General features: G+C 43.5%; 1 protein-coding gene across 4 annotated transcripts in view; it reads left to right on the top strand.

Moving 5' to 3' along the window:
- Nucleotides 1–3,529: 3,529 nt before the first annotated feature.
- Nucleotides 3,530–22,517, top strand: part of mkln1 (muskelin 1, intracellular mediator containing kelch motifs) — a 77,221-nt gene continuing 58,233 nt past the window's right edge. For 3 of the 4 annotated variants that reach the window (XM_069908552.1, XM_069908553.1, XM_069908554.1), the window contains exons 1-2: nucleotides 3,530–3,636; nucleotides 20,049–20,118. In XM_069908552.1, coding sequence (XP_069764653.1) covers nucleotides 3,554–3,636; nucleotides 20,049–20,118 — 153 coding nt within the window. In that variant the 5' untranslated portion in view covers nucleotides 3,530–3,553. The remainder of the gene's footprint in view (nucleotides 3,637–20,048; nucleotides 20,119–22,517) is intronic. The other variant, XM_069908556.1, reaches the window with a different exon arrangement.

Raw genomic sequence — 22,517 nt, forward strand, 5'->3', positions numbered from 1 at the left:
GAAGAGGACGTGCAAAATCGTTGAGGACCCCTTCCACCCCGCACGCAGCATCTTCCAGCTGCTCCCGTCGGGGAAGAGGTACAAGAGGATCAGAGCCAGCGCCACCAGGCTGAGGAACAGCTTCTTCCCACGGGCAGTGAGAATGTTGAATGACCCAAGGAACTGCTCACACTGACCCTCCGAGACTCACCTATGTATGCAATAACATTTATTTATTTATGTATTTGCATATATGAATGCTTGTCCTGCATATATATTGTTTGTCTGTATGGGTGATGTCTGGTTGTGCATCTGCATGTTTTGCATCGAGGGCTAGAGAGTGAGATTGTACTTGTGCAACCAGATGATAATAAACTTGACTTGGTTTGACTTGAAGATGAGAGATGGAAGGCCTATACTTCTCTCTGGGACTCAAGAGACCATGAGAGGGCCAGGTGTTTCCTCCATCTCTGGCTATACTTGCTAGAACTTCACTGGTAACTTGTCATCTCTGTGTCACTCAGAGGAAGAGTTATCGCAATGTTGGAAGCAACTGCTATTTCGTTTGTGTCTGAAGAGGAAAACTGCACTGTGAAGAAAGCAGTGCTATTATCTTGGTAACAATTTCTCTAAATACAGGAGGGTGGATTGTATCTGTCCATCAGAATTTGCTCTGCCTGTACAAAATACAAAGTTTCTCTTTTGCATTTGTGCTTGAGATGACCAAACAGTTTGTGATAGTACGGATTCTATCACCAATGTGTCTATGTATATATTGTAGTATAAGATGGTTGTGATTGGCTGAGAGCATAGCCACGTCTACTGGCAGCTCTTAAAGGGTTGCTCCTAGCCAGACCCAGATCATTCTGGACTGGTCAACCTACATGTGATATGCTCCGGTCTTTTAGTTAATAAAAGCCTTGGTTTGGATCAACAAGCTTTTGATTGTTTCGACGTGCACTACACAGTTGAAAATAAGTTCTGAGTATTCTGACTATAAATGACTGTTAAGTGATTAAACCAAGTCTGTAAATTTGAAAGAAAAGTGGAAGATAATATAAATATACAGCAGACATGACTCCATTTGATGGAGAAGGTCAATTTAGATTTTTGGTTGCTACTTCAATGAATATTCTTGTTTAGACTTGAAATGTTAACCAACATATCTCTGTGGAATTGCATATGGTGTGCAATAGAAACATCACTGTGCAGTTTGCATTAGAGAACATGTATATTGATCTTTGTCATAGGAATAGATTACCAAACAGATAGAGGAAAAGATTTAGGATGTGCTCAAAACCTGCTTGATGCAATGCAACATTCCCTGACTCCTGGGAATCAAATTATAAAACTCTAATATTCGGTTACGCTTCAGACTTTGGTGTTGACAGACAGTTGGATTTTTTTTTGTCTATTGGAGGTTACTCCAGATAAGAAACTAACACACTTTTCGTTCATCTTGTTTTAGTTGTTATGCAGTAAATATATATTTAGGTGAAACAGAGGAGCTGAAATAGAGTGCGGTAAGAAGCCCTTGCGCGTTTAAATGTTGCATTGGTACACAGCTCCTGAAGTGTTTAAGGCAAGTGTGAGAAGAGGACTGGCGAATATTGATGAAGTGCGTGGGAATAGTGCACTGGTGTGTATATGCAAGGTCAGTGGGGGCTGGGGGGTAAAACACGTACAATACTGGAGACACTCAGCAGGTCAAACAGTGTAATGCTCTTTATTTAGCAAAGATAAAGGTGCATCACCAACATTTTGGGCTTGAACCCTTCATCAGAATCAGAATTTATTGTCATGATCAAGTCACGAAATTTGTTGTTTTACGGCGGCGTCACAGAGGAAACATTCATATTATAACCATCGTGTAACATCAAATATAAATAGTTCACAAAGAGTCAAAGTAAGGCTGTGTCTTTGGTTCATTGATCCGTCTGTGCTACAGGTCAGTGCTGCATGTCTCTGTCAGTGGGGATGGGAAGTATCTCTCTATACAGTGGGTTAGACGTCCGTGATACATGTCTCTGTCGGTGGGCTGGATGTCAGTGTTACATGTCAGTGCTGCATGTCTCTGTCAGTGGGGATGGGAAGTATCTCTCTATACAGTGGGTTAGACATCTGTGATACATGTCTCTGTCGATGGGCTGGATGTCAGTGTTACATGTCAGTGCTGCATGTCTGTCAGTGGGGATAAGAAGTATCTCTCTATACAGTGGGTTAGACGTCTGTGTTACATGTCTCTGTCAGTGGGGATGGGAAGTATCTCTCTATACAGTGGGTTAGACGTCTGTGATACATGTCTCTGTCGGTGGGGATGGGAAGTATCTCTCTATACAGTGGGTTAGACGTCTGTGATACATGTCTCTGTCGGTGGGCTGGATGTCAGTGTTACATGTCAGTGCTGCATGTCTCTGTCAGTGGGGATGGGAAGTATCTCTCTATACAGTGGGTTAGACGTCTGTGTTACATGTCTCTGTCGGTGGGCTGGATATCAGTGTTACATGTCAGTGCAGCATGTCTCTGTCAGTGGGGATGGGAAGTATCTCTCTATACAGTGGGTTAGACGTCTGTGATACATGTCTCTGTCGGTGGGCTGGATGTCAGTGTTACATGTCAGTGCTGCATGTCTCTGTCAGTGGGGATGGGAAGTATCTCTCTATACAGTGAGTTAGACGTCTGTGTTACATGTCTCTGTCGGTGGGCTGGATGTCAGTGTTACATGTCAGTGCTGCATGTCTCTGTCAGTGGGGATGGGAAGTATCTCTCTATACAGTGAGTTAGACGTCTGTGTTACATGTCTCTGTCGGTGGGCTGGATGTCAGTGTTACATGTCAGTGCTGCATGTCTCTGTCAGTGGGGATGGGAAGTATCTCTCTATACAGTGGGTTAGACGTCTGTGTTACATGTCTCTGTCAGTGGGGATAGGAAGTATCTCTCTATACAGTGGGTTAGACGTCTGTGTTACATGTCTCTGTCGGTGGGCTGGATGTCAGTGTTACATGTCAGTGCTGCATGTCTCTGTCAGTGGGGATGGGAAGTATCTCTCTATACAGTGAGTTAGACGTCTGTGTTACATGTCTCTGTCGGTGGGCTGGATGTCAGTGTTACATGTCAGTGCTGCATGTCTCTGTCAGTGGGGATGGGAAGTATCTCTCTATACAGTGGGTTAGACGTCTGTGTTACATGTCTCTGTCGGTGGGCTGGATGTCAGTGTTACATGTCAGTGCTGCATGTCTCTGTCAGTGGGGATGGGAAACCTGCCTCTGTGCAATGGGTTAGACGTCCCAATGTGTCTCAGCAGCGGGGTTGAGGTGCCGGATCCTCGGTCCTGGGCACAGAGAGGACATGGCTGTGAAACGGAAACGAGTGGCCTGCGCGTTGAACGCGGCGGACGCTTCCGCCCACCCACTCAGCTGATCGCGCTCCGCGCTTGCGCCGCGTGGACGCGGCGGACGAGGTGCGCCTGCGCGGCCGCAGCGGACGAGGTGCGCCTGCGCGGCGCCGATGACAGCACGAGCCCCGCCCCCCCTCCGCCCAGGTCACGTGGAGCGAGTGTCGCTGCTGCTGGAAGATGGCAGCCGCGTTGCCCGAGAGGAGGTCGCTGAACTACTGCGTGCACAAGTGGTCGAGCTATTCGTCGACTTACGTCCCGGAGTAAGTATCGGCCGTGGCGGGGACTTCACCCCGCAGATGAAATCTGCGCCATCTTCCTCCCTCCGCACGGGCTCCGATCACCATCTCCGCTCGGCCGAGCAGCCGGGAAAGCCTCGGCCTTGCTCACTGTTGGAGGTCGCTGGAGGCTTCACCAAGAGCAGGCTGCAGTCAGTGGGTGAGCGGTGGGAGCGACGTTGACTCCCCCGATGCTTTAGAAAGGTGTCTTCAAAAAAAAGGTGCAGACCCCCACTCCTGCATTCCCTTCTCCCGCACCCCCACTCCTGCATTCCCTTCTCCCGCACCCCCACTCCTGCATTCCCTTCTCCAGCACCCCCACTCCTGCATTCCCTTCTCCCGCACCCCCACTCCTGCATTCCCTTCTTCCGCACTCCCACTCCTGCATTCCCTTCTTCCGCACTCCCACTCCTGCATTCCCTTCTCCAGCACCCCCACTCCTGCATTCCCTTCTCCCGCACCCCCACTCCTGCATTCCCTTCCCCAGCACCCCCACTCCTGCATTCCCTTCTCCCGCACTCCCACTCCTGCATTCCCTTCTCCCGCACTCCCACTCCTGCATTCCCTTCTTCCGCACTCCCACTCCTGCATTCCCTTCTCCCGCACCCCCACTCCTGCATTCCCTTCTCCCGCACCCCCACTCCTGCATTCCCTTCTCCCGCGCTCCCACTCCTGCATCCCCTTCTTCCGCGCTCCCACTCCTGCATTCCCTTCTCCCGCACTCCCACTCCTGTATTCCCTTCTCCCGCACCCCCACTCCTGCATTCCCTTCTCCCGCACCCCCACTCCTGCATTCCCTTCTCCCACACTCCCACTCCTGCATTCCCTTCTCCCGCACTCCCACTCCTGCATTCCCTTCTCCCGCACCCCCACTCCTGCATTCCCTTCTCCCGCACCCCCACTCCTGCATTCCCTTCTCCCGCACCCCCACTCCTGCATTCCCTTCTCCCGCACCCCCACTCCTGCATTCCCTTCTCCCGCACCCCCACTCCTGCATTCCCTTCTTCCGCATTCCCACTCCTGCATTCCCTTCTTCCGCACTCCCACTCCTGCATTCCCTTCTCCCGCACCCCCACTCCTGCATTCGCTTCTCCAGCACCCCCACTCCTGCATTCAATTCTCCCGCACCCCCACTCCTGCATTCAATTCTCCCGCACCCCCACTCCTGCATTCCCTTCTCCAGCACCCCCACTCCTGCATTCAATTCTCCCGCACCCCCACTCCTGCATTCCCTTCTCCCGCACTCCCACTCCTGCATTCCCTTCTCCCGCACTCCCACACCTGCATTCCCTTCTTCCGCACTCCCACTCCTGCATCCCCTTCTTCTGCGCTCCCACTCCTGCATCCCCTTCTTCCGCGCTCCCACTCCTGCATTCCCTTCTCCCGCGCTCCCACTCCTGCATTCCCTTCTCCCGCGCTCCCACTCCTGCATTCCCTTCTCCCGCGCTCCCACTCCTGCATTCCCTTCTCCCGCACCCCCACTCCTGCATTCCCTTCTCCCGCGCTCCCACTCCTGCATCCCCTTCTTCCGCGCTCCCACTCCTGCATCCCCTTCTTCCGCGCTCCCACTCCTGCATCCCCTTCTTCCGCGCTCCCACTCCTGCATCCCCTTCTCCCGCGCCCCCACTCCTGCGCCCCCACTCCTGCATTCCCTTCTCCCGCGCCCCCACTCCCGCGCCCCCACTCCCGCGCCCCCACTCCCGCGCCCCCACTCCCGCGCCCCCACTCCCGCGCCCCCACTCCCGCGCCCCCACTCCCGCGCCCCCACTCCCGCGCCCCCACTCCCGCGCCCCCACTCCCGCGCCCCCACTCCCGCGCCCCCACTCCCGCGCCCCCACTCCCGCGCCCCCACTCCCGCGCCCCCACTCCCGCGCCCCCACTCCCGCGCCCCCACTCCCGCGCCCCCACTCCCGCGCCCCCACTCCCGCGCCCCCACTCCCGCGCCCCCACTCCCGCGCCCCCACTCCCGCGCCCCCACTCCCGCGCCCCCACTCCCGCGCCCCCACTCCCGCGCCCCCTCTCCCGCGCCCCCACTCCCGCGCCCCCTCTCCCGCGCCCCCTCTCCCGCGCCCCCTCTCCCGCGCCCCCACTCCCGCGCCCCCTCTCCCGCGCCCCCTCTCCCGCGCCCCCTCTCCCGCATTCCCTCTCCCGCATTCCCTCTCCCGCATTCCCTTCTCCCGCGCCCCCACTCCCGCATTCCCTTCTCCCGCGCCCCCACTCCCGCATTCCCTTCTCCCGCGCCCCCACTCCCGCATTCCCTTCTCCCGCGCCCCCACTCCCGCATTCCCTTCTCCCGCGCCCCCACTCCCGCATTCCCTTCTCCTGCACCACCAGTTATGCGATAGAGAGAGAGCAACAGACAGCTTCATTGCAATGACATGGCTACAACACCCATTTGTCCTCCAGCATATTTATCTGCTGACCAATAACGAGCTGTAATTCAGCAATCAAGTGAAATAGAAAGTGCTTTTCGGTACTTGTGTGATTCATTTTCCCCTTGGAACCACAAGGAAATTCGGAATTGGCTATTATTTATTGTATTAGTCCATTGTGGGACTGTTTGAATTTAAGATTTATTTTTAATTGGTCAGTCGAAAGCCTTTTATTTCAATGACTCGCCATGCTCCAAAGGGCAATGTCCTGATTGTCGCGCCACGCACAAAACTGCTGGAGAAACTCAGCAGCAGGTCTAGGAAGTAAAGGGTTAACCAGTATAATGCAACGTGGTTATATTTTTAAGAAAGTTAGCTGATATGGTTCTTTAGTTGTGCAAGTGTTACATCCATTGAAAGGAGTACAAAGCTCTCCTTCAGAAAGGTTTCAGTCGATGCATTTGCTTGCACATGATCTTTGTAACATGTCCAGCATCTGCAAATACTGTAAGCCATTTCAAATATTTGGGAATGTTCGATAGGTGGTGTCTTGAGGCCAATAAAAACCAGGGCACTATAGTCCATTGCAAGGAGTGAAATATGTATTGGTTGAATCCTCTGACAGAACTGAACTGAGTTCATGTTGCAACTGCACATTTGGTGTGATTACTCAAATCTTCAATGTGGTAGATAGTTAAAAATGAACGGAAAACAAAACTTAGTTGAAATATTCTAATAATTAAAGCAGTGTGAAAAGCAAATGAACTATTTATCTTTAACAAAACTCCAATTGCTGACTGTTAATGTAGTTGTCACACTTTTCCCATATTAATGAACTTCTAAAAATGCAGTTTGAAGCATTTATCCAATTGTTTTTAGATTGCTTCAACTCCAGGTCATAATTGAAATATTGATCTGAAATTTTGACTTGGTTTTTGTCATAGACACTGCTTAACTTGAGTACTATATTGTCAATTATCCCTTGATTTCTCCCTGCCTCCCCCCCCCCCCCCAACAAATAATCCAATTGTTTTTGGTGTGGAGAGCAATTAGTAACACAGTAAATTCCTTGAACAGTTGAAAATAATTGCTTATCCGTATTGCTGGAACTGATTATTTTGCTTTCTTTTCCAGTTCAATCTAGTGTATTGGCAATCATGTCATAATTTATGTGGGAGGTGATTGCTTACTCATTGATTTAAACTAAACTAAGTTTTGATTTTCATGGTCGCTGAAAATATTAGTGTGGAGGAATGTTGAGGTATATGATTTGGTGCAATGGACAAGATACAAGGGTTGAAATTAGCTGCTGCTTCAACTATTTGTGAATTGCATAATAGCACCAGTTGATTTATTGAAATAATTTTGTACACGAGTATGTATTTTTGGTATGGCAAACATGGAGCTTAGGAAGAGGAGTGTGGCACTCAGCACCTGGAACTTGCTCTGTAATTTGATGATTGTTGCTTTTGAGCAATGCCTGAAGTGGGGGGCACCTTGCTTGCTACAACTTCCAATGGAAGAACAGATTTAACATTTTTGAAGAGGCTTTGGAGGTGTGATTTGTCATGAGAATTTACAACATTTTAGATTTTTATATTATCCAGCACTTGCAGTTTTTCATTTAGATTGAGAGAAGTTTTGTCACTGAGCTAATGGCCACTTTGTTTTGTACTGTCTTTGGAAAGGTGGATTTCTGGTTAACTTTTCTTTTGTTTGGACTGCCTCAGGGTTGTGCATATGCTTTGAGGTGAGGTTTGCTCTCAAACTTCTAATTCAGCTGGTATTTTTTCCCTTTAATATGCAAATTGGATAACATGCTGGGAAGTAGGGATGCAAGGGGAAATGTTCAGAGGTGACAAGTGATCAAGGGTAGTGTTGATATGAAGAGGGGATAGTGAGAGTTTGTGAAGGAGTGATTGACTACTGACAAGGCAACTTATTCCTGTATCCTTTAACAGTCAGACATGATGAGTGTAGTAGATCTATAAAAATTCATTCATGTGTTAGCCCTGAGCTGGTGCCTACTCATGAATGAATAATCAAAACCTAATCCTGTCAAATTGAGAATGAGAGTTTGTCATGTATGGATGCATTGAAATTCTTGCTTGCATGCAGGTGCATAGCGTGCACAAGTAAAGGTTATTTTTTTATCAAAGGTTCATTGTATTGTCATTAATAAAAAAAATAGAATATACATGTCTGCTGTAAAGCAAATAGTCACCATGAGCATTGCACAGTTCCCCAACAAATAGAAAAAAAGAGAAGCAAAATAAAATTCCTTCAGATTTGCTTCCAGCACTCCAACAGCTGCACAGACTCCTGTTCAAACCATGGCAACCTGAGCTCCAAATCCAACCTCTGTAGGGTCTTCAGTGCCCAAGGCCCTTCTTGTCCTCTGTACCCTCTTGGATCCCAGTTCATATTCCTGGTTCCCATGATCCAGTCTTCAGAAGCTTGCAGCCTACATGGATCCTTTGGCCTCAAGTCGCTAACAGTCCAAAGCCTTTATGAGTTCTTCAGCTGCTGATCCACTCACTGGTCTGCTGCCATAGTCACCTTCCTCTGGAGTCATCTCCCATGGTTCTTCTTTTTTACTTGGGGGAGGGGGTGGAAGGGAGGAGTGGGGGTGGTGCAGTGTTCACGCAGTTTGAGCAACTGTTGACACTCCTGTGGTGAATGTCTGCCAAGCTGCCTGTCTCCCCTCTGGCGAGCCTTGCTGTACTAACATTGTCTGTGCATTATCTCTACTGTTAAGGACACTCCCCTTGGGTATAACTGTGTATGCACCTATTGTCTTTCATTAGTGTACCATGAGTTTCTGCTAATAAAGGCCATAATTATTGTTTGACCACATTGTCTTTGTCTACTTCATCAACTGGCACTTCAACTCCTCTGGAGTTTGCAACTCCTTGTGTTACACTGCTCAGCACAGGTGCTGCCATCTTGGTCACAGGCCCTGAGGTTGCAGGTTTTAAGAAAAAAACATCCGTCAGTTCCTTTAACAGGCTATTTAAAGCCTGTAAGGAGGCGTTGGCATCATGACCAGGTGGTAGGACCCTGTGGAGCAGCACTGTGTCTCCACTGCCTATTCTCCTTCGTCCACACTAGTGGCAGTGCTGTTATTTTTTTAATAAGCAATGAGTATCATACATTTTTTTCTCATTGTATTTTAAAGATAGATTAATATTAACTGTGGCAGTTGATGTGGAAACTATTTTGTTCCACTGGTGCAGACAGATCTTTGGTCCTGTGTTATGCTTCAGGTAGTGCAGGGAGATTCAGGATCATGAAAGCTGTTGGGGAGGGAAAAAAAACGGTTTTTGAACTTTAGTGCAGTACCTTCTGCCTGAAAGAAGCAGCAAGATCAGAATCTCACATACGAATATTAAATAGACTGGAATGAACTCGACTCAGTTTTACACTTTCTGAAGGCTTGTGCATTTCTGGGCATGCAAGTTTCCAAACTCAGCTGCCACAGTACATCTGTAGAAGTTTGACAGAATATTGGATGATGTGCCAAATCTTTGATTGTCCAAAATGTGTGGAAACCTCAAAAAAAAATCAAATGATCACTGGTGCAACTTAAACTGTTGGTAGAATTTTAAGCATTTTATCAAAATAAGTTTCTTTTCGTGGAGCAGTTCTGAATGCATTTTGAGAATTAAAAGAAGTATTTAGAAATGGCTTATTTCTAATGGCTGGACTGCAAGAAAAAGTTAACATTTTTATGGATAGAGGTGAATACGTGAAGTAGCTGCCTTTTGAAGTGAGCACTTTCAATGTGATTTGTGGAATAACCCAAGTCTCAACATGGACAAGATGAAAGAGCTGATCATGAACTTCGAAGACCAGGAATGACCACCCTCCCCTACAACTCCAGTGGAGATTTCCAAGTTTCTTGGAGTTCGCTTAACCTATTGTGGACACACAACATTTCCTGAGAAGACTAAGTGGTCAAGGTTACCAGCCACCATTCTGTCAACCTTCTGTAGGAGCTCTATTGAAAGTATCCTGGCCAGCTGAATCACTGCCTGCTGCAGAGAAATAGATTGTAGGTCAATCCACAGGACCATAAGAATGGCAGAGAGGATCACTGGAGTTTATCTCCCCCCCAAAATTGACGTGATCTTCTGGGATCGTTGGAAGCGAGCATGCAAAATTGGTGATGACCTCTTCCACCTTGCACACAGCATCTTCCAGCTGCTCCAGTTGAGGAAACAGAGTATCAGAGCTAGCACCGCAAGGCTGAGAAATCTGAACAAACAAAGGCACTGCTCACGCGAGCCATCTGATCTCATGTTCATGAAGCAACATTTATTTATTTATTTGACTATATGAATACTTGTCCTATATATATGTATTGCTTGTTTGTATGCGTTTTATCTGGTTGTGTGTCTGCATATTTTACCCTGAGGACCAGAGAACACTGTTTCGTCGGATTGTACTTGTGCAATCAGAGGACAATAAACAGTTGATGCACATTGAGAGACATTCTTGCATGACAATGTATTGCTGAGTCTTTCAGGGCAGCAGACCCTATGATATGGAAAGGTTGCGTTTTAGAAATTGCCCTTTTCTCTCAGACAAAATCTTGTTTCCCAATGAATCCCATATCCTAAGGGGAGTTGTGTTCTAAACAGATGTTTTCCTCCTAAACAGTAATAATGAGCAAGCTGTTGGTTCAAGATGGGAGGCCACTTGGAGAGATTTGCTTGAAAACTGATCACTGCTGACCACTTGTATTTGGAAACACAAGTGACTAGATGTTTATCACCTTGCAGCCTTATGTTTGAATGGAAACTTAAATGCCTATCAAATACAAGAAAGGGTTTAGCAATATAACTGGCAAAAAAGTCATTTAGTATTACAATTTTCACTTAAACTTGGCTGTTTCTGTCCTTTTGCGAAGAAATAATATGGAAATCTGTTATGAAATAAAACAAAATTATAGGCAGCAAAATGAAATGCTGTACTTCAGGGAAAAAGCCATCTTTTCAGCAGGTACAAATGCTTAAGTTCTGTTGTGGTGAATTTTATTCAATATCTGATTTTTGAATTCCAGGCCAATACCCAGAATGCTGGGCTTGACATTAGTGGTTTATGGGCACTAAGAAAATATCTTGGGATTTGATTCAGAATAACTTTATGGAGCTTCAGTTACTGGGACTAAAACAGTACAAATTTAAGCTCGTTGAATTATGTCAGAAGGTAGCTTGGAGAAAGACTCCAGTTTCTTCATTTAAAAAAAATGTCTTAGAAGAGTGGTTTTCAAATCGCCTTCCTAACTTGCATACCACCTAAAACAATCCCTATGCAATAAGTGCTGTGTGATTAGTAAGAGATTGCTTAATTTGGGATGTGGTGGGGGAAGGTTGCAAATCATTGTTCTCGACCTAAGGCTCAATTGTTACTGAAATATTTTGCTTGAGGAAAATTTGTCATTGTCCCCCATTTCCTTTGGAGTTAGGAAACCGTGCACATAACGAGCCAGTTAAAACAGTGGTTTTCAAACCTTTTTCTTTCCACGCACATCCACCTTAAGTAATCCCTTACTAATCACAGAACACTTAAGACATAGAGATTACTTGAGGTGGAATGTGAAGTTAGGGGGGTAGTTTGTAAACCACTGCCTTAGAACAAGCAATTTATTTGCACTTAGAATTTATAATGCTCCCAATGTGGTCCTTTGATATTGGAGAAACCAAGTGAAAATTGGGTGATCACTTAACAGAATGTACCTGTTCAATATGCTTGAGTGACCCTGAGATTTCTCCATTCCATTTTCAGTGTCCTCTACTGTCTTTGACCTCTTGTTTGGCTGAATAACAGGGTATTGTCACCTTCTGGATTTGATATTGAATGTAACTATTTTTGTGCAACCCCCTTGTGTACTTTTCCCTCTTCATTCCAGTTATACTTTTGTCTGCTTCCTTTATTTGATCTCTAAGCTTCAGGTTTTTAAACATTAGAAACATGAGAAAGACCAGTGCTAGAGTTGGCTTTTTGCCAATTCAAGACTGCTCTGCCATGGCTGATACTTTCTGAATTATAGTCTTACCCTCTTTCCATAGCCCTTAATATCTATTGTGTATAAATCTCTCTGCGCTTTAACATATTGAGGAACTTGACCCCATGGTAAAGAAATCCATGTTCCCGACTCTCTGTGAGTAAAGAGATTTCTGGACCTCTATCCTGACTGACTCACTCCATTTCCTGAGACTGAACCCTTGTTATACTCGGCCCATTCAGAATTTTAATCCCCTATCATTTCTCTGAAAGCCAAGTGACTACAACCATAGCTTACTGAATTTCTCCATGTGAGGTCATTTGGCTGTCCCAGGAATTAGTCTGGTATACCCTTGATGTGGAAAGTGTATCCTTTCTTAAGTTAGAAGACATAAATTGTAGGCAAAACTCCAGATCAGATCTCACAAGGCCTTGAATCTCCAGAATATGATGCTTGCTGCTATTACTCTTGCAGTGAAGGCCAACATGCCACTTACCCATAGCAAACTTTCCTGTTTTTTCCAGGCTTACTCTTCATTTTTCCTTTTTGCTTCAGAAAGGAGCACGCTCATCTGTTGCTTTTCCCTCGTTACGGAAAGAAGACGTCTTTTTGTATTTTGATCATTGCACAACAAGATTATTAACCATCTCTAATTGCTCACCCAATCTAGGATGGCCTGTTCCCAGTTGGCACCACAACAAATGGATCAAGGTCCATGCCATACAAAGTCTGGGAATTCATCCTGCATAGTATTACTTCACATTTAGTTTGAACAGTCTATGTTCTCGCTGCTGCCATCAGGGAAGAGGTTTAGATGCCATAAGACTCACACCACCAGGTTCAGTAACAGCTGCTACCCCTCCATCATTAGACTCCTCAATAACAAAACTCAATCGTAGTCTGCTTTACACAGAGATTCCGCAATACTGCCGTGAAGAAAACCCATTACTAAGCTGGCTTTCCTCTCTTTTTTTTTAAACTTTGAACCAAATAATGTTGGCATATTGCATTTCAGTGTTGTGGCTCCCTCTGCTGCTAGCTTAAAGGTGGGACTACATTGACCTACCCCCCCCCCCCCCCCCCCCGCCAATTCCATGTTCATATCTTTTACATAGAATGGTGTGGTGCAATCTTCTTGCCTTTGCATAGTCAGCTTATTTACATTTGTTATCTGTTTACAGTTCTTTATTTGTTTGCATGTATACACTGCGTATAGTTTTTTTTCCAATACCACAGAAAAAGGAATCTCAAGGTTGTATGTGATGTCTGAAATCTGTGGATGAAACTTGTGCATTATTACATTGAATTCCCTTTTTTAGGTCCTATCTACATTACCAGTCTTTGAATCAACTCCCACCCCAATATATTTCTTTCTGTCCATCAGTATTCTTAGCTCCATTGAGACTGAATTTCTTAATCTTTGCTCATGACTAACAATGTCTCCCCTTCTTGCTTATTTTTCTGAAATAATAGGACCATATTTCTGTACTGGCAATTATATTTTATCCATCTGCATCTATTTGTGCAATTAATTTGTCTTCCTGGTAGTGCTCATTACATTGAGATACAGGTCCTTTAGATTCATATTTAACAGCTTTATAGTTTTTTTGCAGACAGGATAGTGATGTTTAAGAGGTATTTGGGCAGGCATGTGAACAGGCAGGGAATAGAGGGATGTATGCCATAGGCAGATGAATGAAATTAGTTTTGATTGGCATTGTAGTCGGTGGGCTGAAGGACCTGTTCTGGCGCTGTGCTGTTTTTTGTTAATTTTTGTACTGTAACTAGTGTATGAGTGACCCTATTTGCAAATTTGTATTTTAGCTTTTATCTTAATACCGCAGAATAGTGATGAGAGTGTATGGTTACAGAGTCAAGAATTTAATGAGAAATGTTCCTGCTGGTCACTTTGACATTTTTAACACCTTTCAATAATGAAAATGATAGGAAAGGTAGCATTTGAGGTTAATTGGTTGTCGTTCGAAGATTTCAGTATCTCATGCTTCCCTTGGTATTGGCGGAGTACTGGTGGTTTTTAAATAGGATTAACTGGAAGCTTGATTGAAAATTGAGTACATGTGTATTATGCTCTAAGGGGCACTTAAGCTGTAGCTCTCTGTAGTCAGTGAAATCAATTTAAATGAAAGCTGTAATATGTTCATCTCGTGTTTTAAATCAGATGGAGAGTCTTAAATTTAAACTTTATTTAGCCGTACAACACGGTAACGGGGCCTTTTGGCCCACAAGCCCGTGCTGCCCTATTTACCCCCAATTGACCTACACCCCAGGTATGCTTTGAACGGTGGTAGGAAACCCACGCAGACGTGGGGAAAGCGTATGTTGAGCGTCCAATCCAGGTGGCTGATGCAGTAACAGCGTTCCACTAACTGCTACACAAACTGTCCCATTTAGATTTTTACAAATAAATTCTGTTCATGTATTGCAAGAACTCTAGGGCATGTTGAAGTATTTATGCCATGATGTTATTATCTTGTATTTTAAAATGTGCACTGTTTTATCAGTACACATTGAGTGGCGAAATGAAGCACAGGTAACATGCTAGAAACTGGAGCAACAAACCAGCTGCTGGATGGGCAGCATCCATAGCTGAGGAGGAGTTGGTGGAAAATGGAGCCAGATTGGGGAGAGAAGAGTGGAGACAACAAGGAGCTCCCAGGACGAGGTCTTCCTTGCCAGATCATCAGATATCCTCCTTTTTCAAAAAAATGTGGCTTTTCCTCCACCACCATCAACTTAGCCCTCACCTGCATATCTTCCATTACCTGCACTTCTGCCCTGGCCCACTCCTCCCCCATATGCAACAAGGTCAGGATTCCTCCATGTCCTTACCTACCACCTCATCAATCGCCACATCCAAAATAGCATCCTCTGCCATTTCTGCCACCTACTACGTGATCCCACCACCAGACATATCCCCCTTCTCCTCCTCTCTTCACCTTCTGCAGGGACCACTCCCTCTGTGCTTCCTTTGTTCTCTAATCCTTTTCAATAATTGCTTCTTTGGTCTCTACCCATCTAATTGCGGGAGATGATCCACTTGTGCCACACCTCCCTCACCACCATTAGGGCCTCAAACAGTCCTTCCGAGTGAAGGTTATGAATCTGCTGCATCTGTAACAACCATTGTGGTTCACACTTGGTTGGAGAGACTGGATGCAGATCGCTTCAGTGGGCACCTCAGCTGTCCACTGCAATAGCATGGATCATCCAATGGCAACTCATTTCAATTACCTTCCCCATTCCCTTGCCCACTGTGAGAATTTGTCAATCATCTCATGGACTGCCGTACTGAGACCACTCGCAAATTTGGAGGAACAGCTCCTCATTCCATCTTTGCACCCTCCGATTTTCAATAGTATCCCTCACCCCCAATCTTTTCCTTGTCTTCCCTCTGTCTATGTGTGTGTGTCTGTGCGCACACATCGCTCTGTGTGTGTGTGTGTGTTCCTAACCCCAATCAATTTTCACCTCTCCTGTCCTCTTGTATCCAATTAATATCTTTTGTCCGTTGATCTATACACCTCCTCCTCCCATTCTTCCCTTTTCATCAGCTTTTTAAATTTCAGCCCCTTCTCCACTTTTTACTTACACTTTCAGGAAAGGCTCAAGCCTGAAACATCCTTACCTCCTATGGACACTGAGAATTTGTGTTTTTTACTATATTCAGTGTCTATAGTGTTTTACAACAAAGAACAGATGATAGAGTATGATTAGAAAGGAAGGTGGTGATTGGAACCAGGGCCAGGTGAGGGAGCAATGTTAAGCAGATTTCAGAATTATTGTCAGAGCATATACATGACATCACATACAACCCTGAGATTCCTTTTTTCTGCAGGCAATTACCAATAATTGGTAGTGCAAAAAAAATAAACTTCACAGTGTGAAAATGTAAACAATCAAAATAACTCTAAACAAGTAACAAATGTAAACTGACTGTGCAATACAGGGAGAGGAAAGAAAATTAATAAAGTACACAAGTAAGAGTCCTTAAATTAGTCCCTGATTGAGTTTGTTGTTGAGGAGTCTGATGGTAGTGGGGTAGCAGTTGTCCTGAACCTGATGGTGGGAGTCTTGTGGAACCTATACTATCCTGATGGCAACAGTGAGAACAGAGCATGTGTTGGGTGGTGTGGGTCTTTGATGATTGCTGCTGCCCTCAATAGTGGAGCCCTCAATAGCCTGTGATGTCCTGGGCTGTCTCCATTACTTTTTGGAGGGCTTTACGCTCACGAGTGTTGGTGTCCCCATACCAGACCGTGATTCAGCCGATCAGCACAGTTTCCACCACACGTCTGTCGAAATTTGCCTGGTTTCTGATGTCACACCAAATCTCCGCAAACTCCTGAAGAAGTAGAGGTACTTGTGTTCTTTTTTTCATCATGCAATTTGTACAGCAGATGGAACCAATTGGGAGTGGAGAATAAGGGACTTAGCTGGTTCAGTATGTGGGTGTTAGACAGAACCAGATTGGGGAGGGGAAAGTTACTGTGTAATGGGGCCCAGATAGGTTTTTTGAAAGAATTGTGCATGTTGAGAGGACCTTGATGAACTGGAAGGGGAGAAAAAGGAAGAGAGGAGGATGTGGCTTGCTTGAAATTGGATAATTCAATTTCCAAATAGTTGGGTTGAATTCTTCACTTGTGAAATAAGAGTTATGTTCCTCTAGTTTGTGTTTGGCCTTATTAAGACAGTGGAGGAAACTGAGGATGGATGGTTCTATGTGGGAATGGGGAGGGAAGTTGAAATGGCTTGCAACTGAGGAGCTGAAGTTTTAATGTCTAAATGACACTAAATGTTGATGGCTTAATGCCTGCACCAGCAGCCTGCACATTATTCCCCACATAACCTGATCTGAACCTACCAACTGCCAGAAATATAGATGGATTAAATGCACGATTAGCTACTGTACTCTGACGTTGACAGGATTCTGACTACTGGAGCTTAAAGAGATGACAACATGCAATAATACAGGAGCAGGCTCTTAGCCCAAGTGTCGGAGCTGAGCAAAGCTCTGCTGTTTGCACTTGACAGATCTCTTTCCATCCCTATCATGTTCAGTGAAAGGAACTGGTGATATGAGCTAGAATGAGCAGCTAAATGTAATAAATTTTTCCAGAATTTTTGTTTGCCACAATAGTTTATAATTGAACTTGTACATCTACTGAAATGATTCTGTCAAACTTGAGTGATAATGTCTTAAATATTGTCTGAGAGGAACACATTCTTTGGCATTTTATTTATTGCCTGTATAAGAGGATCTTATCTGAATTTAAACTGGGAAAATTCATTTTTCAAATTGATTTTTAAATTTTACCTGTAATCTTAAAATGATTTTGTTGCTTTACAATGTGCAATGAAAGCCATGTGTATTTAGCTCTTAGCAAAAAATCTGCAATGGTCAAAGATTTTTAAATTCTCTGGATTGAAAAATTAAATTACAAAATTGAATCAAAGATCCAATAGCCACTAGTAAAAAAAAATTGATTATCATTTCAATTAAGCGTGTTCAGACTAATTTTTAAACATATTTGTACACTTCACTGTGTGAATGTTAAATGGCAATCTGGATAGTTAATTTTTGGCTTTCACATCTTTGTTCCTCTGTTATGGCATCTTTAGAGTTTTCGGTGCTCTGAAATTTTATATTTTCTTTCTCCCACCACCCCTCCAAAAATGTTCTGCTTACATGGTTTTTGGATATTGTTGACGAGAATTCCATCACAGTTCATTACCAATGAAAAGTTGAGATGCCCTTTAATGTTAGAGAATATACCCCATTGATCTGAAGTCATACAAGCTAGACTCTGAATGTCAAGTGCATTAGTGGAGAGAATATTTTTTAAGATGACTCAGTGAACTTCAAGTCAGCATTGCATTATAAATACTTAAATTCCCCTACCCACCATAGTTAGATTTAAATTTGCCTCATGGCAAATTGTTTGGCCCCTGGCTAGACGAGAAACCAAACCACTAAGTGCCTTTTAATTTTCTGTTGTTGGTGGCTGTGCTGTCAGTTAACTGAGCTGAAGATTCTGCAATTCCCTCCAAATCCTTTTTGTTTTCTTTTTGGGATACTTTTTAAAACCATAACATTCATTACATCTTCTTAATTGGCTGAGTGTTGCATTTAGTTATATTCCTCTTTGAATATAAATACTTTAAAAAAAATCACAAGACTGGCAAGCAAAGTGTGGTCCAAATTTTTTACATTTGTAATTTTAATTTTTAAAGTTGGGTAGAAAGCTCTGCTGACCATTGAATCTATGCTGCCCAATGACACCAAATGAACGTTACAAACCTGTATGTTTTGGAGGATGGGAAGAAACCAGAATGATATAATTTTTAAATTTGACCAAAGCAAAACAGCATTCATGGAGCAAAATAACAAGAGAGATTTTTCCTCTGCACAAATCACAGTATGATTTTGATCTCTGCCTTGAATATAGTTGGTCCTTCAATTTTGCTGTGGACATTATAGTTTATTGCTGTGACAGAAGTGGTGCCTCTTGTATGCAACGGATGCAAGAGCAAGTAGATTGGTTGATGCAGCATTAAACAAGTTTTCGGAAGTTAACACCAATTGAAGCTGTAATGTTAATTTGATCTTTTTGTCTCAAAATTTGTTGCTGAGATCAAGAGTAACTTAAACCCTCGGCACAAATGTATGAAGAAGTATTACTTGGTATTAATATTATTTGGATTTGACATGAAACAGACTATTTCAATAAAACTGAACATGCATATATCTTCATTGTGTTACAATACTGCCATTGCATTTCATATTGTCAATTTTTAAACTTGGCCCTTCTGGTTCAAAAGTAATATTTCTGAAGGAGGTGAGCTAACTCTGAGAGTCAGCTGCAATCAGTTGGTAGCGAAATAAACTTGTTATAACTGACTGAAAATTGACATAAAAGTGAATTTCTTCGTCTTTAAATGCAAACATAATGGCAATATACAATTTTATTTGACTGCCAAGATTTCTCTTTCTTCGTCTTTAAATGCAAACAAAATGGCAATAAACAATTTTATTTGACTGCCAAGATTTCTCTTTCACTTTTTCATTTTGTTGAGCAGTATCCATCTTGACACTTTTGCAAATTGTCGGCATTTTGCATTTACTCCTGGATGGGAATGCCCAGTGTCATTTTGAGTTAATAGTCTGCCCTTGTGTGAAGATTCTTCTGCTTCAGTTAGGAACTGAAATAGGGCATTGATCTGCTATGATATTTCTCAAGAAAAGTTTGTAATTTGCATTGTGTAAATTACTACATATTGGTCTTGTAAAACATTTCTTAAATTCTGGGTCACAAAGAATTTAAATTCAACTTTGCAGTCAGATAATTTGGGGTTGATATGGATTTTTTTGCACCGATGTCAGCCTTTTGAGTTATGGCTTGGTGGGAATTTTTATGAAATTGGCAGTATTAGACCTCCATTTGTGAAGGGACATGGGAGGCTAATGGGAGGTTAATATCTGAGACCACTACCTGTGCATAGCATTGTTGAAAAAAAAAGTGGACAATTTCCCTCTGCTTTTTTGTTTGCGAGACCAGGATGGAGGTCCTGCATTTTGTCTAATTTGTAGCTATCTGTAAACTTGTGTATACATCTGTAACTTAATTCAGGAACATTAGTAATGGTCTTTGAGCTATCTGCCAAGATTGATCGACACACCTTTTGATTACTGATTTATGAGTTCTGTTTGCATCATTTGTTTCTTATCCAGTTAATGAGAAGTATGATGTTCAGGCTTTGGGGAGGGGGGAATGTTTCAAGATTCCTTCCTATACAGGTCTCTTAAGAGTCCAGTTCCGATTAACACAGCATACACCTTGATCTTGGTGATTATTCTTGAAATATTTGAGGAAGAATTGGAGGAGAATCCTATTTGTGCTCGAAGCCAAGATTGCTTGGAACTGCACCCAATGCTGCTTGTTGAAAAGGTGGTGTTTTAATATGAGAAACTAATACTGGCATTTATTTTCTTCTAGGAATATCTTGGTGGATAAACCTAATGACCAGTCTTCAAGATGGTCCTCTGAGAGCAACTATCCACCTCAGGTGAAAAAATTCACAACTGTTCTCTTTGGAGACTTCATTATTATTATTGGGACAAAGTTTTTAAAAAAAAAATTCTGCGCTCATTGAAGTTATTGCATCCAAACTTCAGCATTTTCCTGAAGTTCTCTTGTCTTTATTCCTGTGGTTGAGTCTGACTAAATCCTGACACTGTTACTTTTTTACCCTTTAAATTTAAATGCAGTAAAATTCCTGGTATCTGGAATTAAAGCAACTGGCAAAAAAATTGAGGAAATTAATAAAAAATATAAGAATAAAATAAAAGGTAAAAAATGCACAAGTTTAAAATTGTAAAAGTACGTGTTCTCTGAAGTAACAAAAAACCTTGGGTGAAGATGGGAGCAAATATTCAGCCAGCAGAGGGTCTTGGTCGTGCTTTGTTCAAAGCAGCTGTTTGAATAAAGTTGTGTGAAACAGCGATGGCGTCGCCCAGGACGAAGAGCTGGTCGATGCCGCTCACCATTGGAGTGACTCTTAAAGTGTCTCATTATCCCTGCTTGGTAAGAATTGTTTAGTAGAGGCTTTATCTATAAACTTGGGGGAGTGGGGGTAAATTATCTATAATGTAGTTCTTCTTTCAGGCAGCTCTGTGGAGGGGGAGGAACCTGCAGATGCAGTGATGGTTAACTGTTTTTAAAGAATGTGACTGAAAATAAAGTAAAATGCTTTAAGGTTTATATGTTCATGCAAGTGAAGTTTGTTGAGTGTAAGTACAATATAGTATTTTAGTCTTTTGTATTTTAAACAGTTTATTCTTAATGCAAGAGTATTAGTTAGGCATTGTAAGAGTTAGTTTCAAAGCAAGTGTAAAATACACTTATCCAGCATCTAACAATCCCAATAGGTGCTGATTCCAGGGGCTTTTACTGTATTTCTAAACCTCAGCCATGTGGGCCAATTTGTATAAAATTTCTAGAACTTAATCTTGATTAAAATCACCTTTTCATGAGAATTCTTGGGCGTTATAAATTTACGAAGAATGTGCCTTGACTCGTGGGTTTGATCTTTTTTAAAAATACTTGAGTAATTCCAATTTGGGCATTTTTTCATGGCACAGCTGCTGATGTCAAATGTAAATTTTCTGCTTGTAGATGTGTTTAACACTTTCAAATAAATGTTTAACTCGCAGCTTTTTGCAGGCAGTACCTTTGAAATGAATAAATATCTTCTGTGCTGTTCTAGAAAAAAATAGTAGAGCTGTTGTAATGGCAGCATTGCCGCTCGTGCGAGCCTTTGAAGACCTAGTGCTGTTCCACAGGGTCCTACTGCTTGGTCCTGATGCTGATGGCTTTGTAAAGGCTTTAAATGGCCTATGAAAAGAGCCATTGGTGTTTTTAACTCCTGCAGCCACAGAGATCTGCGCCCAAGGGTTGGCAGACTCCAGGGACCAGAGGGCATTAGAACACTCCCTTGTGGAGAAGCATTGGTGACAACCCTACAGGATTGTGACCACAGCAGCAGACCAGCGAGGGGCTCACACGGTCTGCAGGCTGGAGTGACTGGAGGTTGAAGGACACTTGCACAGGCTGCTGGCGACATGCAGTTGAAAGACTCTCACCAGTCTGTGGTTGCTGGGGACTAGTTCATGGGAACCATGTATTGGAGTGCACTGAAGGCAAGAAGGGCTCCCGAAGGTCCTCGGGTGCTGGACATTTTCAGATCACCTCAGAGGTATGGATTTGGAAGATGGGTCACCAATGATTTTAACTGGTGTCTGTGTGGCTGAACAGGTTATGGGAGGTTGGAGGAAAATCCATGGCCATTCAGCATCTGGAAGAACTCTCTTTGCTTCTTTTCAACTGTTGTTAGGGGCTCGTGGAGACTCTTAGCTTGCCTTATGGCAGACTAAGGTTGAAGTATATCGCGTATATTAAATTTTTAATGTTTTATGTGACAGTAAAATGGACCTTTAAACCTTTTATTTGTTCGTGTATAACCTTATTTTAATTTGTTTGACAATTTAATACTATAATTATGAATTCACTCTTCCAAAAGATGAGAAGGTCCTGAGAGCAATTCAACACAGAACATTAAAGTATCTTCTGAGCCCTAACACTTTTTCTTTAGGCTGCTGGAATGGAATTAAATGCCACGTTTCAGATTTTAACTTGGTTATGAGTTGCCACACTTATCCCCTTTATTTTCATTACACCTTTATTTTCATTATCCCCATCTCTGTTTTACCAAGACTGGATTATTCAAAAACGTTGATTTTTTGTTTTCCCCTGCAGAAACTTAAATCCAATGATCATAATTTGTATTGAGTGCCATTTTCATAACATGCAATCAAATATATATTTTGGGGCTGGGAAGTGCATTGCAGGTACAAATTGGAAAATGTGCAAGAAATCCATTAGCTGCTATCAAAATAAAAGGGCAGA

This window comes from Narcine bancroftii, chromosome 13 (genome assembly GCF_036971445.1).
Source record: "Narcine bancroftii isolate sNarBan1 chromosome 13, sNarBan1.hap1, whole genome shotgun sequence".
Taxonomy (NCBI): Eukaryota; Metazoa; Chordata; class Chondrichthyes; order Torpediniformes; family Narcinidae; genus Narcine; species Narcine bancroftii.